The sequence below is a fragment of the Myotis lucifugus genome, unplaced genomic scaffold, assembly GCF_000147115.1.
Source record: "Myotis lucifugus unplaced genomic scaffold, Myoluc2.0 scaffold_415, whole genome shotgun sequence".
In the NCBI taxonomy this organism is placed as follows: Eukaryota; Metazoa; Chordata; class Mammalia; order Chiroptera; family Vespertilionidae; genus Myotis; species Myotis lucifugus.
In genome coordinates, this window is record NW_005871463.1 from 597,488 (window position 1) to 613,726 (window position 16,239).

General features: G+C 59.9%; 3 protein-coding genes across 6 annotated transcripts; 1 reads left to right on the forward strand and 2 right to left on the reverse strand.

Annotated features, from left to right (window-relative positions):
- Positions 1-6,876, reverse strand: TBC1D10C (TBC1 domain family member 10C). Of its 3 annotated transcripts, none has more exons than XM_006102498.3 (10): positions 6,588-6,876; positions 6,196-6,358; positions 5,133-5,232; positions 4,805-4,912; positions 4,610-4,716; positions 4,297-4,411; positions 3,305-3,370; positions 3,017-3,206; positions 1,105-1,259; positions 1-818 (listed from the first exon to the last, which is right to left on the reverse strand). In XM_006102498.3, the coding sequence occupies exons 2-10, from the start codon at positions 6,330-6,332 to the stop codon at positions 471-473; spliced, it is 1,326 nt and encodes a 441-aa protein (XP_006102560.1). In that variant the 5' UTR covers positions 6,333-6,358; positions 6,588-6,876; the 3' UTR covers positions 1-470. The 3 variants fall into 3 exon arrangements, with proteins under 3 accessions (XP_006102560.1, XP_023599624.1, XP_014323332.1); XM_023743856.1 differs by having other exon boundaries at positions 6,196-6,451; positions 6,588-6,606; XM_014467846.2 differs by lacking the exon at positions 6,588-6,876 and adding an exon at positions 6,488-6,538.
- Positions 6,877-7,654: 778 nt separating this feature from the next.
- PPP1CA (protein phosphatase 1 catalytic subunit alpha) lies at positions 7,655-10,834 on the forward strand. 2 transcript variants are annotated; one of them, XM_014467821.2, is made up of 8 exons: positions 7,677-7,821; positions 8,337-8,468; positions 8,615-8,845; positions 9,345-9,449; positions 9,664-9,708; positions 9,874-10,097; positions 10,180-10,314; positions 10,389-10,829. In XM_014467821.2, exons 1-8 carry the CDS (start codon positions 7,767-7,769, stop codon positions 10,497-10,499), a joined length of 1,038 nt encoding a protein of 345 aa, XP_014323307.1. In that variant the 5' UTR covers positions 7,677-7,766; the 3' UTR covers positions 10,500-10,829. The 2 variants fall into 2 exon arrangements, with proteins under 2 accessions (XP_006102562.1, XP_014323307.1); XM_006102500.3 differs by lacking the exon at positions 9,664-9,708 and having other exon boundaries at positions 7,655-7,821; positions 10,389-10,834.
- RAD9A (RAD9 checkpoint clamp component A) lies at positions 10,612-16,189 on the reverse strand. Its single transcript, XM_006102502.3, has 11 exons — positions 15,947-16,189; positions 15,793-15,863; positions 15,242-15,370; positions 14,710-14,824; positions 14,524-14,623; positions 13,100-13,209; positions 12,896-13,005; positions 12,752-12,816; positions 12,522-12,659; positions 11,569-11,773; positions 10,612-11,486 (listed from the first exon to the last, which is right to left on the reverse strand). Exons 1-11 carry the CDS (start codon positions 16,104-16,106, stop codon positions 11,391-11,393), a joined length of 1,299 nt encoding a protein of 432 aa, XP_006102564.1. The 5' UTR covers positions 16,107-16,189; the 3' UTR covers positions 10,612-11,390.
- Positions 16,190-16,239: the final 50 nt, after the last annotated feature.

Below are 16,239 nucleotides of genomic sequence, written 5' to 3' on the forward strand. Positions count from 1 at the left end.
TGGGGAAAAGTACTTTATTCACTTTAATTAGCCTGAGGAGTTGAACTTCTGAGCTCCTCAGTTGTGCGTCACTGCCTGGAGATGCCTATAGGTAGGACTTATGGAAAATGAGGAACTGAGGAAAGAATGTTCGCCTGCTGCCTGCCTGCCGCCCGGGAGAGCGCTTCTCCGGCCGCGCAGGGAGGTGCTTTCCGCACAGCTCTCGGCTCCTCTTCACCCGGACACCGGGTGTTGCCCAGTCATGTTCGGGGTTTGCAAACACTAAGAACTATGAATAAATCCTAATCATTTATTTCTAGCCGATGCCTCCTGGTTCATTTACTACCCTTGGCGGATGGACAGGGAGAAGGCGGCTGAGCCCCTAAATCCCAGCGATAAAGTGCGGTGCCCATTTGTGAGGCTGGCATCAGCCATTCAGGTCACTGAGGTTGGGGGACACTGAGTCCATGGTACCCTCAGAAGTGGGGCCTTCAAAATCGGGTGTCCGAGAAGGAGGTGGAGCTTCGATGGGACCTGGGGGGGCCCGTCAGAGGGGGGCCCTTGGACCAAGTCAGGAACCCATGGAAAGTCTTGCCTCGGGTCTGGGGCTTGCGCCGCGGTGGCCTGGGCTCGTCTGGGGGCTGCACGACGATGCGGGGCACCTCAGGCCTGGTGCCGCCCCGCGCCCGGGCCAGCTGCTGGGCCTCAAAGATGGCTTGGGCCCCGGCCAGGCGGGCCTTTGGCCGAGGAGGTGGCCCGGAAGTCGACTCTGGCAGCTGGGCCAGCTGGGCCTTGATCTCCCGCTGCAGGTCCTGCTCCGACAGGGCCACGCTGTGCACCTGCGGGGAGCAGTTGGTACTGAGTTTGCCTGGATGGCAGGAAGGCAGGAAGCCAGGAAGCCGTGAGGTCCCCGTAGGGCGGGCAGTACACAGCCCCAGGAAGTGGCTGCGGGCTGAGGGGCTGGCAGGCTCAGAGGGAGTCATAGAAAGCCGCTTGAGGCCTGGGGTTTTCACATTCTCTGTGCTCACAGGGCAGGAACTAAGCACTGGTTCTCACTATGACTCTGGCTCTGGGACTCAGTTTCCCCGACTGTGCGGCAGGGGAGGGCGGGCAGGGGGCACCCACCTGGGACATGAAGACCTCCTCCTGCAGTTGGGCGGGGGGGATGGCTCGAAGGGCACCGAGTGTCTCCAGGAGCCCCGGGCAGGCCAGGCGCTGTTCTGCGGTGCCCAGCGCCAGGCGTACCAGCGTCAGCCCCACACGGAACAGCACCTTCACACCTGCAGACCAGGCTCACTCAGTGGGGCCAGCCCGCCCCTCCTGAACCTGCACGTGAAGCTGCCCTCTCCCCAGATTCCTTCCACCACCCCCCACACCCCCCCCAAACTCTATACACAACCCAGGCCAGCAGCAAGGACGAAGAGGAGTGCAATTTAGGGTCACTGGTGAGCATGTCTCAGCAGCCACAGATGCTCCCGGGCAGAGCACCTGCCAGGAGCCAGGGGGGACTGACAACCTCACACAAAGCCTTCTCTCTCTCTCTGGGTCTCAGCTCTGTGTTCCTACAAGGCTGGGCCGGGCAGGGGTTCCCATTCAGGCCCTTCCAGCTTGTTCTGGTTCCAGAGAGATTCCGGCCAGAGCTGCTCCTCCCTAAGCCGAGAGCACAGCGCACTTGTGCGTGCACACATACGCGTGGACACAGGTGTGACCGTGGGCTGCCCCAGAATCCTCAGACTCCCTTCCAGGCAGCCTCGGGTCTGCTAAGGAGAGCGCTCAGGGGACCAGCGCGGCCCAGCGACAACTGTGAAGGGTCGATAGTGACTATGAAGGGAGCCCAGGGAGGGCTTGTCCTCAATGGGGAGGGCAAGGATCGCTCAGCCACACCGCCCTGGACGTCTGAGCTGGAGGGGAGGAGGCCCACAGAAGGCGACTTGGACACCACGGCCAGAGCTCTAAGCCAGCGTGGAGCCCACCGGGCACACAGCAGCTCAAAGCACTGAGGAATTTCTACCATTTTTCAGGTGCAACTGCTGGACAACCCAGATGGACAGAATGCAGGCAGGTGACTGATGGGAGAAGGGAGGCCGAGCCCCAAAGACCTGGAGTCCGGTTCGGCTCTGCCCCGACTCCCCGACTCCTGGCCTGGCCCTGGCATCCAGCCCTCTTCACACCCCGCCCGAGTCATCTGCAGCCTGGACCCTGTGGACAGTGTCCTGCCTGCGTAAAATATTAATTAAAAAGGAAAATAATAAATAATAAAAAAGTACAATAAACACTTTTAAATATTTAAAAATTAGCCCAGCTGGCGTGGCTCAGTGGTTGAGCAGCAACCTAAGAACCAGGAGGTCACAGTTCGATTCCCAGTCAGGGCACATGCCCAGGTTGTGGGCTCGATCCCCAGTGTGGGGTGTGCAGGAGGTAGCCGATCAATGATTCTCTCTTATGGTTGATGTTTCTATCCCTCCTCCCTTTCTCTCTGAAAGCAGTAATAAAAATATATTAAAAAATAAATAAACAAAAATGTGGTTACAGGAGCCTTGCATCCCCACCCCCAGAATGTAGGTCCCCTCACACAGGTGGCCCCAGTGTACAGGGCAGCACCGGGCACTAGTGAGCACACACCAAGTAGGCACTCGGGCTCCAGGGTGCGGGCCTCGACCGTTGGCCATGTCCCCGCTGTGCCAGCCCCTGAGCCCTTGCATGGCTCCTGCCGCATCTGCCTAGAGGGAGCCTCCCTGGTCCAGCCTTCCCCGGCCCCCTGCCCCTGCCCTGGCAGAGGCTGCCCTCCCTGTAGTGGTCTCACCACACAGGGCAGGGGCGACCATTCATTACACTGGGAGTGCGTGGCCGGGGGCCGGGCTGTCTCCCCAGAGCTGGCAGGGCACCAACACCCTCAGCACACCCGGCCACCCAGACCCAGGGCCAGGATGGGCAAGAGCGGGCGGGGCAGAGCAGAGCTGGCGGGTTCATTCCTTGCGCACGGAGCACCCAAGGCTGTAGCCCTGGCCCCACCGCCCGCCTGGCAGTCCCCACTCACCCTCACTGAGGAAGGCGTCCCAGACACGCAGCACGGTGGGGAAGGGCAGGGAGCGGGCGAAGAGGCACAGGAACCACTCGGGCAGGTAGAGCAGGGGGCCGACGCCCACCTGCTGCAGGTGCTTGTGCACGCGTGGGAGCAGCCGCCGCAGCAGGGCCATGAACACCTCGGCGTCCAGCCTCACAGACTCCTGCAGCCACGTCCGTCAGTACCTCCGCTCCCTCCCCAGGCCTCCACCCGCCTGCCCAGCCCCCCTGCTGTGCCCTCTGGCCCCATTCAGCCTCTCACCATGTGGGGCCCATAGTAGCCGGGCAGGTAAAGCTCGCAGATCTGCACCAGGCACCAGAAGGCCTCCTGAGGACAGAGCCGGGCGTGAGTGCCCACCACCAAGGGGACCGCAGGGCAGGGGAAGGGGTGCAGGGGAGCCCTGGACACCATCTGTGGTGGCTCAAGCCAGAAGCCTGAACGCAGTGCTGGGGGGCTTTTACCAAAAGCCTGCCTGTGCCCAGAGAGAGAGCTACCCATGATTTGGTCACAGAGCTCAGGGTGTTGAATTTGAGGGTCAACAGGGTTGGGGCTCACTGGTCAAGGGTTGGGGGCTCAGAGTTCAAGTACTGGGTTCTTGGAGTCATTGGGTCAAGGGATCATGTTTGTAAGGTTCAGAACCAGGAGTCGGGCCCTAGCTGGTTTGGCTCAGTGGTTAGACTGAAGGGTCCCGGGTTCGATTCCAGTCAAGGGCACGTCCCTCAGTTGCACACTCAGTCCCCTGGTCGAGGAACTTGTGGGAGGAACTAATCGATGTGTCTCTCACATCGATGTTTCTCTCTCCCTGTCTCTCCTCCTCCCTTCCATTCTCTCTAAAAAAATCAATGGGACAAATATCCTCAGGTGAGGATTAACAAAAAACAAACAGAAACAACAACAAAAGAACTGGGAGTCATGAGGTCAAGGTAATAACATCCAGACTCCGAGATCACTGAGCAAGGTAACTGGAGTCAAGCTTGTTGGGCTTGAAGGTCACTGAGGTTGGCAGTAATGAGGCCCTGGATCACTAGGACCGGATCTGGGAGGCAAGGATCCCAGGTCCCTGAGGTCAGAGAACCTGGGGTTAGGAAGTCATGGGTCCAGGGCCCAGGACTACAAGGGCCCAGGGTCACTAGGGTTGGGGATCAAGGGTCACAAGTACACAAATTCAGAGTCCCTTGGGTTGGGGACAAGGTGAGTGAGGTTGGGGGGGGGTCAGGGTCGTGGGTCCCTAGCGCAGGGTCAGGGGCACTCACCTCAGGGGGCAGATGCATGAGCAGCACAGCAGCCACAGGGCCCTGGGCCTGGCAGTAGCCCTGTTCCGGCCGATAGAGGGTGTAGGCCTTGAGTACCTGCAGGAGCCCCTGCTGCCTGTGCCAGAAGACCCCATTAGGCATCCCTTCCCCAACCTTTGGCAGCCTCTGCCCAGACCTCACCACCCTGGCCTTGCTGGATCCCCTGAGATGCAAGACTTGACGCTGGGGGAGCAGGGGTGGGGGTGGGGAGGGTGGCTAGACCGAATGCCTGGGGTTGTGAGGCCGGGATCCCTGGGCATCACTGGCCTCGTACCCGTGCCCCTGGGGTGACACAAACATCTCGTGCAGTGGGAACTGGCGGTGCAGGTCCCTGCTGATGGTCTCCATCCACTGCGGATCTCCTGGGGCCTTAGCCAGTTCCTGTGGGTGGGCAGGAAGGTGGATGCGAGGGCTCAGAGCGGCGAGGGGCTCCGGGAAGGGGAAGTAGGACCCCTGCCCACGCTTTTACCTGGTAGGTGTCAGGGTTGTTCTCCTGATACACGTGAGCCCCGCACAGCAGGGGCCAGCACCGGGCACGCAGGGCTGAGGGGATGCCTTTCCGGCACTGCATCTTTACCTGTGGGGGAGGCCAAGGGACCCCAGTAGGCCAGCCCCCCAGCCTCCCCTGCTCCTCTGAGCAGGCACCAAACACAGCCTGTCATGGGGCAAGGGCCACTTTGGGCGGTCGGGAGAAAAGGCAGGAGGTGCGGGACGCAGGGGGGGTAAATGTTGCCTGGGCCTGGACCAAGGCAAAGGGTGCTGAGCCAAGGAGGCCGGGTGGGCCACTGCCCTCTCACCTTCTTGTACCGGCGAGACATGGTTTTCTCCCAGTGTGAAGTCATCTCCACCCACTTCATCTCCCTCTGCCGGATAAGGTCTGCGGGAGGGTGACCTGGCCTGGGAGCACATGTCAGACATGCAGATGCAGGGCAGCTGTTACCGGGAGCCTACATCCGACACTCTCCTGCACCCTGTGCAGCCACTGGGGAACTGACCTGTCACCCAGGAGTTGCCAGTAGTTGTTATGGGGACAGGAAAGGATGTGGCTCTGATGTGGGCAGAAGCAGGAAAGACTCAGAAGCAGGGGGGTGTAGATGTGCGTTGGGGGAGGGGCCGGTTGGCTGTCCCCAGAATAGGGGCGCAGACAACTCAGAGCAGAAGCTGAGTGGACAGAACCCTGTTCTAGAAGCCAGGAGTCCCAGAGTTTGCGTCTGGTTCTGTCTCTGAGCTGCGGTGTGACCTCGGGCAAGTTCCTTTGTGTCTCTGGGCTCATTATCCTCTCTATAGATTGGGAACGGGACGTGTGGGGGAAGAGGTGTGGGTTTCTGTGATTCGGATTTGGGATTCTTGGGCCAGAGATTAAAAGGGGAAGAATGTTTGGCTCCAAGGGTGGGTACACACCCTCGGAGACTGGGTGTGAAAGAGGCATACTTGGCCCTGGCTGGTTTGGCTCAGTGGATAGAGTGTTGGCCTGCGGATTGAAGGGTCCCAGGTTCGATTCCAGTCAAGGGCACATGCCCGGGTTGTGGGCTTGATCCCCAGTGAGGGGTGTGCCAGAGGCAGCCAATCAATGATTCTCTCTCATCATTGATGTTTCTCTCTCTCTCTCCCTCTCCCTTCCTCTCTGAAATCAATAAAAATATATATTTTTAAAAGAGGCATACTTGGACATATTACCCCCAGCCCTGCCATCCTTAGGATTCTACCTGGAGCCTGAGGAGTGACACTGGTTGAACCCCAGCCCTTTCCAGGACCCTTGAGGTTGGGCCTCACTCTAGAAATCAGCCCTCAGCCCCCACCCTCAATCCATGCATTCCCCCTCCCCCCCAGCCCCCACCCCCCACTTCCTTCCCCACTTACCCTGGCTCTGCTGAGCTGCCCCCAATGAAGCCATAGCGGTCAGCCTGGCGATATGGGCCTTGGCCACTCAGCTCTGAGTCAGAACCCAAAGAGCTGGAGTCATCCTGCACCAGGTCCTCACCCAGGGACTGGGCCATGCTGTCGCAGACCCGCAATGTAACAGCTGCAAGATGCGGGGAAAGCGAGCGTGAGAGGCAGCTCCTGGCCAGTCTGGGCCTGGGCTCCCAGGCAGCCCGTCCTCAGCCGCAGAACCTGGCTGCGAGTGTAGGGAGGAGGTTTCAGGGTCTCTCACCAAGCCCCTCTAGCCCCTCTTCTGGAGGGGTGGGCCCTGAAGTGGCAGCAAAGCCAGGCCTCTGTACAGAGACCCAGCCCCAGGCCCAGCCCCAGCTTACCTTCCTGCTGCACCTCACCTCCTCCTCTCACTTCCTCCTCAGCCACAGCTTCAGCAACTCACTGGGGGCCCCTCCCCAAAGTGTGTGGGGGGGTCACCCCTTCCTCTCTGAGGCTCTTCCTGCCTACCCCAGTGTCCCTGGGCCATCGGCTCCTCCCTCTACCCTTGGGGCAGGCGTGGGTTCCTGTGCTGGCTGTGATGGGGCCAGGGTTGCCAGAGGTAGAGAGACCAGGCGTCCTCTAGTTTTGAGGAGACGAGCATGTAAAACACTCAATTCAGTGAGCCAGTGAGAATTATGGTTTATTTAATATTTGCTCTTTACAAAGTAATACTTTTAAAAATATGTATTTTTTGATCGATTTCAGAGAGGAAGGGAGGAGAGAGAGAAACATCAATGGTGAGAGAATCATTGACCGGCTGCCTCCTGCACGCCCCACACTGGGGATCGAGCCCACAAGCCAGGCCTGTGCCCTGACTCGGAATGGAACTGTGATGTCCTGGTTCATAGGTGGACGCTGAACCACTGAGCTATGATGGCCGGGCCAGACGTGCACACATGCAGCATGATTATGCTACACAATAGGCAATGATGGGGCTCATAAATAAATATTAATTTAGGTTGCACCACAGACAGTGGGGCCCCAAACGGGCTCGGAGTCCTGGTCAGCCGCCTGCAGGGCCACAGAGACTCAGGAGACAGGTCCTCCGTGAAGGTGACCAGCCCCCTGCTGTCTCCGAGCCTCAGTTCCCTTTTCTGCACTTGAAGGACTGAGTCCACAGTGTCTGGGGAACAATCACCAACGCGCTCACACCAGGTGGGAAGGACTGTTCAGGTCCTGAGAGAGAAAAACAACTTCCAAGGTACTTCCGGCCGCAGAGCCTCGGGAAGGGGCTGGGTGATGCCGAGCAGGGGCGGAACCAGCCTCAACCTCGTCCCATGAAGCCCCGCCCCCTGTCGGGCCCGCCCCGCCCCGCAGCCCCGCCCCCCGGGCGCCACGGCCGCTGCGCTAGGGTCCAGCGGAGGCGCTATGGAGCTGGGGCCGCGGGCCGGGGAGGGAGCTTGCGGGGCGGGGCGGGGCGGACCGGGGAGGGCGGAAGGAGCTCCAGGCCGGAAGGAGGCCGCGGAGGGCGGGAGGCAGGAGCGGGCCCGGAGCTGCTGGGCCGGAGCGGCGGAGCTGCCATGTCCGACAGTGAGAAGCTCAACCTGGACTCGATCATCGGGCGCCTGCTGGAAGGTTGGCTGCGGGCGGGGGAGGTCGGCTCCCACTGCGCCCTGACCCCCGGCCCGGCCCGGAAGTGGCGCGCGGGGGCGCCTGCCCCTCCCAGGGCCGCTTAGACGGGCGGGGACGGGCCGCGAGGTCCCACGGCCTCAGCCACCCCCCCCACTCGCGACGCGCTTGGGGGATCTGGGGCTGCTGGGGCACGGGGAGCCCCCTCTCCCGGGCCTGGGGCGCACGGTTGGCCTGGTCTTTTGGAGCGAGGGAGAAACCTAGACAGCCCCCCCACCCCACCCAAGGGTCCTGCGCCGAGGGGTTTGGGGTGGCAGCACCTGCGCACAGCAGTCCCTTGGAGCGCCTTGTGGGTAGTTGGGAGGCTACCTCGTGTCCTGGGAGGCGCAGCAGCACCATCTGTCCGGGGCAAGGAGGGGCCCAGGAGGCCCTGGCGCCCCCAGAAGTGCCCTTGGGGCACCCGTGTCGCCCAGCCTCCTCCTGTCTGGGGGACCAGGGTCCTGACGCCCGTCTGCCTCCAGTGCAGGGCTCGCGGCCTGGGAAGAATGTACAGCTGACAGAGAATGAGATCCGTGGCCTGTGCCTCAAATCCCGGGAGATTTTCCTGAGCCAGCCCATCCTTCTGGAGCTGGAGGCACCCCTCAAGATCTGCGGTGAGACTCCTGCCCAGGCCCCTTTGTTTCCTGAAGGCGGCACTGGCCCCCCAAATCCCTGGATCCTTCTAATCTTGAGCCCAACCCTGGTCCTGGGTTCAAGTCTAGACCCTGCACGGGTACTGACGTGGTTCCCTGGGTCACAGGTGACATCCATGGCCAGTACTACGACCTTCTGCGGCTGTTCGAATACGGGGGCTTCCCTCCAGAGAGCAACTACCTCTTCCTGGGGGACTATGTAGACCGGGGCAAGCAGTCGCTGGAGACCATCTGCCTGCTGCTGGCCTATAAGATCAAGTACCCCGAGAACTTCTTCCTGCTCCGTGGGAACCACGAGTGTGCCAGCATCAACCGCATCTACGGCTTCTATGATGAGTGTGAGTAGCTTCGTGCCTGGGGCTGCCCAAGGCCTGAAGAGCTCTCCCTGCTATTCAGTTGGCCTGGTGGTAGGGGTATCCATGTCTGGCAGAGCCCTGCCCTCCTGCCACGGGGTCTGGCACTCAACAGGGGTCTGGTGAATGGTTGCTGACTGAAGGGCTAATGCAGAACCCTGTCTGGTGGCACTGCCTCTAGTACATCTCCTACTTAAGCACTTAGGACACCTACCTGGACTGGACTCTGTTGGCCAGAAGCTGAGATAAACCAGACCCAGTCTTGGCCTGGTCCTGCTCATAGGGTGGGGGTGGATGCTAACCCCAACACTGTTCCAGATTGGAACTTTGGGGTTCCGTGGATTCAGCTACTGTAGAAGTCCCCCTAGAAGGCTGGTAGGCAGTGTGTGTGGTGGGGGTTCCCGTCTTATCTCCCATGCCCTCCCAGCTGTGTCTGGGAGGCCCTGGAGGCCTGCTCATGAGCCATTCTCCTTCCCCTGGGCAGGCAAGAGGCGCTACAACATTAAACTGTGGAAAACCTTCACCGACTGCTTCAACTGCCTGCCCATTGCAGCCATCGTGGACGAGAAGATCTTCTGCTGCCACGGAGGTGAGGGCGGCTGCGGGGCACCTGCTGAGGGAGTTCATGGGAAGAAGCTGTCAGCTAGAGGACTTGTTCCTAGTCGCCTGGAACAGCTCTCCCTGGGGTCTGGGCTTGGATGTCACTTACTGCAGGATGTTCCCCTGCTCCTTGGTGTCAGGCTGCACTCGCCACTGTTGTGGCCTCAGCATTATGCATGGAATTTGCTTGCTCCTTTCTCTAGGGAGCTCTGCGCTCCTAGAAGGCAGGGACTTAAAAGAGGCAGAAGGTAATGAGTTCTGTCTGCCGGGGTTCCCAAAATCCAGGAGAGCCAGGGGGTAGTGGTGGAGTGTATGCGTGCACAAAAGCTGATTGGCCAGGGCTTTTGGGGGCGGGGGGGGGGGCATCCTTGTTTTGAGGCTTGAGGAAGTGATGTGCCACCTGTGTCCTCCAGGTCTGTCCCCCGACCTACAGTCCATGGAGCAGATTCGGCGTATCATGCGGCCCACAGATGTGCCTGACCAGGGGCTGCTGTGTGACCTGCTGTGGTCCGACCCTGACAAGGACGTGCAGGGCTGGGGCGAGAACGACCGTGGTGTCTCCTTTACCTTCGGGGCTGAGGTGGTGGCCAAGTTCCTACACAAGCACGACTTGGACCTCATCTGCCGGGCACACCAGGTGGGCTGGCAGCTCTGGTCCAGGTAGGAGAGGGCCCTGGGCAGCCAGCACTTGCTTAACTCTCTGCCCCATCCTTGTCCAGGTGGTAGAAGATGGCTATGAGTTCTTTGCCAAGCGGCAGCTGGTGACACTCTTCTCAGCTCCCAACTACTGCGGCGAGTTTGATAATGCTGGCGCCATGATGAGCGTGGACGAGACGCTCATGTGCTCCTTCCAGGTGGGGATGGGGAAGGAAGGGGCTGGTGGCCCCTGGCTCAGCCCCATGAGCCTGACCAGTGTTGTCTCTTTTAGATCCTCAAGCCCGCCGACAAGAACAAGGGGAAATATGGGCAGTTCAGTGGCCTGAACCCTGGTGGCCGGCCCATCACCCCACCCCGTAACTCCGCCAAAGCCAAGAAATAGCCTCCACGTGCCCGCCCTCTGCCCTAGATGGTGGATTGTACAGAAACCACGCAGCATGGGGGGGTCATGCTGACTTCCTAGGCCTGCTGTCACAGGGAACATGGAGCCTTGATGAATTTTTCCTTTTTTTAATGAATCAATAGCAGTGTCCAAGCCCCCAGGGCTCCCTCTGCCTGTGCCTCGGTGGCTGCAAGCAGGATCCTGGGGCTGAGGCTGCAGCTCAGGGCAAAGCAGGGCCAGATTGTGGGTCTCCAGCCTTGCTTGGCCTCAGGGCTGGCAGCCGGATCCTGGGCAACCCATCTGGTCTCTTGAATAAAGGTCAAAGCTGGATTCTTGCCCTGGCCTGTCTCCCTTGTCCCAAACAGTGGGCCTGGCACTCTTTTGCCCAGAGCCACTTGCAAGGGGTGGCTTGCCAGGCATGGGGCCCCAGCCACATGTTAAGGTCCACAGGGCCTTCTTAGAATTCCCAGCCAGAGCCAAAAAATATTGAAAAAGCAAGGCCAGCCAGCCAGCCATAGGACATCCCCGATTTGGAGGAGGGACAAGTCATGATTGTCAGAAAAAGTTGATCAATGGGCCAGCAGCCCCACTGTGATTTCTTAAGGAAGATAGGTGTCCAGCTTCTGTTTCAAGGTTGGAATAAGGTGTGGGACCTCTTCTCAGGTGGACCTCCCCTCGAAACAGACATGATTGGGGGACATGACAGGACCCAGGCCAGTTACCAATAGCCGGTTGGGGCATGGGGATGCAGCAGGACCAGCCAGCTCAGCTCCAGCCCACCTTGACCAACGCCAGCGTGGAGACCCAGCCCTGGCCCTGGCTGGCGCTGAGGAGCCAGAGGCTGTGGCTTCATCTAGTCCAGGGCCTCTGGGCACAGAAGAGGTTCTCAGTTCAGCCTTCACCCTCACTGTCTTCCGCCAACACAGGGCTGGGGCCCAGCGGGGAGTGTGCAGGAGCCAGGATGGAGCCAAAGAACAGTGAGCGGAACTGGAAGAATAGGAAGCTCAGTGAGTTGTGGAGGCTGCTCCCACCTGGCACCCCATCCTCTGCCTCCACTTCCAGCCCCTACCTTCTTGGGTGGGGGGGTCCCAGGCACTGTACTGAGCTCAGCCTCAGCTTCATCTTCTTCCCCTTCGGAGCTGCAGGGAGGCTGGAGGCCAGGTGAGAGGGAGCCGGAGGGGAGTGTTCTTGAGCTCTCACTGCCCACAGTGGTTTCCATGGCGATCATGTAAGAGTCAATGTCGTCACTGGCAAAGTCATCCGGCTGGGGGGTGCTGCAGGTAAAGATGATGTCAGTGAGAAACAGGAAAAGAGCCCACCTTGGAGGGCTGTGGTGGGGGTTGGTGTGGGGCCTTGTGACCACTGGTGAGCTCTTAGTTTTATTACTTCCTTATTTGGTTGGAGGAGAGAGGATACAAGGGTTAAGTGGCAGCTTCCTGGAGGGGCTGGGCCTGGAATCTTTTGATCAGAGTTCAAATAGGGGCCTAAGGGAGGCATCCTGGGGGCCCATTTAGCTCAGCTGGGGGAGGGGAATAGTAAGTCCGGTGAGCTGGGCCACTTTGGGCCCAATATCTCGCCTTCCCAGGGGAGAGGAGCTGGAGAGCACTAAGGCCCAGGGACCTGCTGGGCAGGGGGCCAGACTAAACTTCCTCTGCTTAAACTATACTCGCCCCATCCTCCCCGAACCACCTACCCTTCCCGCCACCTGCTTTTCACCCCAGGCAGCCCCTAGCCTCCAGCAACCCCCTTCCCCTCCCAGTCTGGGAGGAAGCTCAGTGGGGAGGTCTCAGCCAGAGAAGGAAGCTAGCCTGACCTTGGGGACACTCCCCTGGGTGGGAGGGATCTCTGAGCACAGCTGACCAGGAAGGCTGAGCCTGCGAGGCTGGAAGCTGGAAGCACTGTAGGGGCTGGGGCCTTACAGGAAATGTCTGTATGGAGGGGGAGGTATTGAAGCTGGAGGCAGCAGGCTCAGGCCAGGGTGCTCAGAGCCACTTGGGAGGGTGGGCCGGTGGAAACCCTCACCTGTGGGCCTGGCGCTGAGGCGCTGGCTGGCAGGGCTCCGGGAAGTGCAGGTCCTGGGAGTTTGGGGTTGGCTCTGAGAGTGTAGCCAGAACAAAGTGGCCATCCAGCAGCGAGTCCTTGATGGCAAAGATGGCTGGCCTGGGCAGATGATGGGTCCCAGACAAGGTAAGGGCCCTGTGGCTCCTGGCACCCCAGAGCCCTCCCCTCCCTGTCCTGAGGCTGGGAATTACCTGCCGGGAGCATCGAAGTGAATGCTAAGAGATAAATTTGCCGACTCTGCGAAGCTCAGGAGCCCCTGGGAGGAGAGAGCAGAGCAGTGAGGCCTTGGGCAGGACAGGGAGGATGGGATGGTGAGGGTATGGGGGGAACCTCACCCGGAATTCTTTGAGGCAGAAAGTGATGGCCACCCCTTCTTCGGCCTGCAGCTGCTGGAAATCCTCCTGCCCAATGCTCATCTCAGTCACCATGGCTTTGATGGTGCTGTCTGTGGGGGCAGGAACAAGAGGAACCTGGGCCCATGGGTCCTAGCTCCTCCCACCCCATCATTCCCTATCCCAGGCCCTGTCCAGATCCCTCACCTGCCTCTTCCTCCTGGTAGCTTCGCAGGATGACCCTGCGACCATGGCCAATGCCCAGCGTCACTTCAGCCAGTGCAGGGGGGAAGGGCAGAACAGCCTCCCCCAGAAGCCTGTGAGGAGGGCAGAGCATCACACCTAAGGCTTGGCCCTACCCAGTGGTTTTGCTCTCAGAGGACCTGAGGCAGGACAGTGATATACGCACCAGTATGGAAGGGGGATTGCCATGAGCCAGGCCTAGCATGCCCCAGGAAGGAGGACAGGGTGAGCAAGACATGGTTCCTGCCCCATCAAAAGCTCCCAGGCTGTCATGGCAGCAAAGTCCACTGTAAGGGACAGGACAGACAAGAGTAGAGCCCAGAGAAAGCAGCAGGAAGGATGGGCTATACCAGGCAGACAACACCTGTCCATCCAGGGGTGGGAAACCACACCCATTCTATCCTTACCACTTGGCCTTCAAAAAGAACCCTACACCCTTGTTTTTTAGGGATACATGGTAATAAGTAGTTACAAATGAAGTAATATTTAGAATTAGCCTCAAGACAGTTGGGACAGGAGCTGGCATCTTTTATATGTATTTAAAATTGTAAGAAAAAGAAAAAATTACCCATTAAAAAAGAGAAGTAGCCTCAAAATCCAGTCCAGAGGTGATAGCCTTCCCTCTTTCTCTACCTAAAGGAGCAGTGCTACACACAGAACTCAGAAACCATATAGCCAGGACCCAAAGGGACCTTCACGTTACATGGCCTATGGCTACCAGAAGAAATGAACAAGACCTTGGGCTACTTGAATGCCAGGAGCACCCAGCATGGGCGGGAAGGGAGCCACCCCTCTGCACTGGTCTTCACCAGGGACCTGGGCCTCCACTGCAGTCCCCACCTCCCAGCCCCCGGGGGCTCGGATTGCCCGGATGGTTCCAGCTCTGGAGCTGCTTGTTAGGCAGGCCTCCTGGACCACAACCTCCCCACCCAGCCTCCTGCCTTGACCTGAGGACTCAAGGCTAAAGTCAGGGCAGGTAGGGAGAGGCTGCCCTGGAGTGGGGAGCACCCCAGAAGGATAACCAAACCAAAGAAGGGTTTTGACCCTGAGCTACAAAGCTTGACGACAGACTTTCAAGGCTGCTCAGGCCAGAGACCTACTCTCCAGAAGGCTGACTGGCCAGAAAGACAAGCTGGGCTCTTGGGGTGAGACTAGAGGCTCCTGAAGACAGTGAGGAGCCTACAGCAAGGGAGCCCCTGTCCCTCCTCTACTCCCCCTCTTAAAGAGACAGACAAGGACCTGAGAGCAAACTGGGCTGGATGGCTGCTGAGGTTCACACAAACCCTGTAGGAAAAGTGGTAGCGGTGCCTTCTTAAATTGACCCTGGAGGCCCCAAAGAAGGAAGACGGAGACCTAGGGCTCAGCTTTCGGGCAGGCGGTGTACTTACTTTGCTGGGGCCCGGAGCAGATAGGGGCACGAGGCTGGGTCGAAGACAGCCTGCAGGGACTCACAGTCCTGGAAGGACAGGTTGTGAGTCTTTCTCACCCCTGGACGGGCAGACAGAGTCTCAGGACCTCGCCAACCTCCACCCCCACACCCCAGGAACCCCCTTGCTGGCCAGCTGCCCACTCACCATATTTGCAGTGCAGCTGGACCACCAGGCGGCTGCTCCTGCCATTCAGGGAGATGCAGCATTTCTCCACTGTCTTCTCCAGCATCACCAGCGAGCGGAAGACTGACAGGAACGACTAGGTGGGGGAAACACATCAGGCCAACACTGTACCTCCAACCACCAGTTCTCACGTCCCCTGTGGGCCCTTAGCCCATCATGGGCTCAGCACCGTCAGACCAGGAAGGGAGCTCCCACAACTATCCGTCATTGACACATTTCTAGGCCTCTGCTCATGCTGCTCCCTGTCTGGATGCCTTGCAGGACCTGCTTGAATGTCACCTCTCTCTCCAGGTCCCTGGTAGGGTTGATCACCCTCTCCTCGTCTGCATTCCCCTCTGCAGATGTCTTCACTGTGCTCCTCGCTGCACTGTGCACTGGATTGCCCCCGCACACACCTCTCTCCCCAGTCAGCATCTACTGAGTGCCCAGAGCAGCCGCACTGCTGCGGGGGCTCCTGGGGGGTGCAGTACCGCTGCTGAGGGGAGGACCTCACCTTCATCAGGATCTTACAGCGCAGTGGGTCCTGACCAGGGGTGGCCGCCTGGTACAGCTGGAAGAAGAGCGGGGCAAAGAGGAAGCAGGCATAGGCAGAGCGGGAGGAGTTCACGGTCCGGAGAGAGAGCTGGGCAAGGAAAAGCAGGGAGAGGAACGCAGTCAGGGCAGTGACACTTGCCCTAATGTCCTGCACCTCCACCATCACCTGTTGAAATCCTGACCCCTTCCGGTCATCGGATACCTTCTCCACGAAGCCTCCCCAGAGCTGGCCTCAGCACTGCTCCCACCAGGGCCTTACACCAACTCACTGCGCCTTTCCCCCAGTCACCCCCACCGGCCACCTGGCACTTCAGGGAGAACAATTGTCCTCAGTCCACACACAGGCCTGGGAAACGACAGGGCCCAAACTGGTGCCCCAGCACCGGGGTTGGACACTGAAACTCAGCTGACAAATCTGTCCCGGGCATCCTGCCTGGTGGAGGCGAGACTCAAGCCCAGGTTAGGGCTCCCTGTTGGAATCCCATCCCGTCCCGGACTCCAGCTCCTCACCCCGTCTTCCAGGGGCTCCAGGTAGAGCTCGTCCCCGATTCGGGATAGAGAGTGGACGGCCTTGCCGAGCACTGCGTGGGGAGAAGAGCATCAGGGGTTAGGCTGGAGCCTCGGGCAGTCCCACGTCCCCCCGACCCCGCCAGGCCCCACTCACCCTTCACGTTGCCGCCTGTGACCAGACACTTCATGCCGCCGCCTGCACCCAGGCCGGCTGGCCTGCGCCGGGCAGAGACTGGCGGCTTCCCTCCTCTCGGAAGCGTGGATGGCCGGAGCACCTTCGCGCGCACCCCTGACAGCCCGCCCCGCCTCCTCATTGGTCCACACACCGGGCCTCCGTCACGTGAGGAAGACGTTTGCAACTCCACTGTCACGTGACGGAGCCCGTTGGGGGCAGGTCACGTGGGCCGGGAGCGCGGGGCGCACACCTCGTTCGTTTCCTCTCGCAGG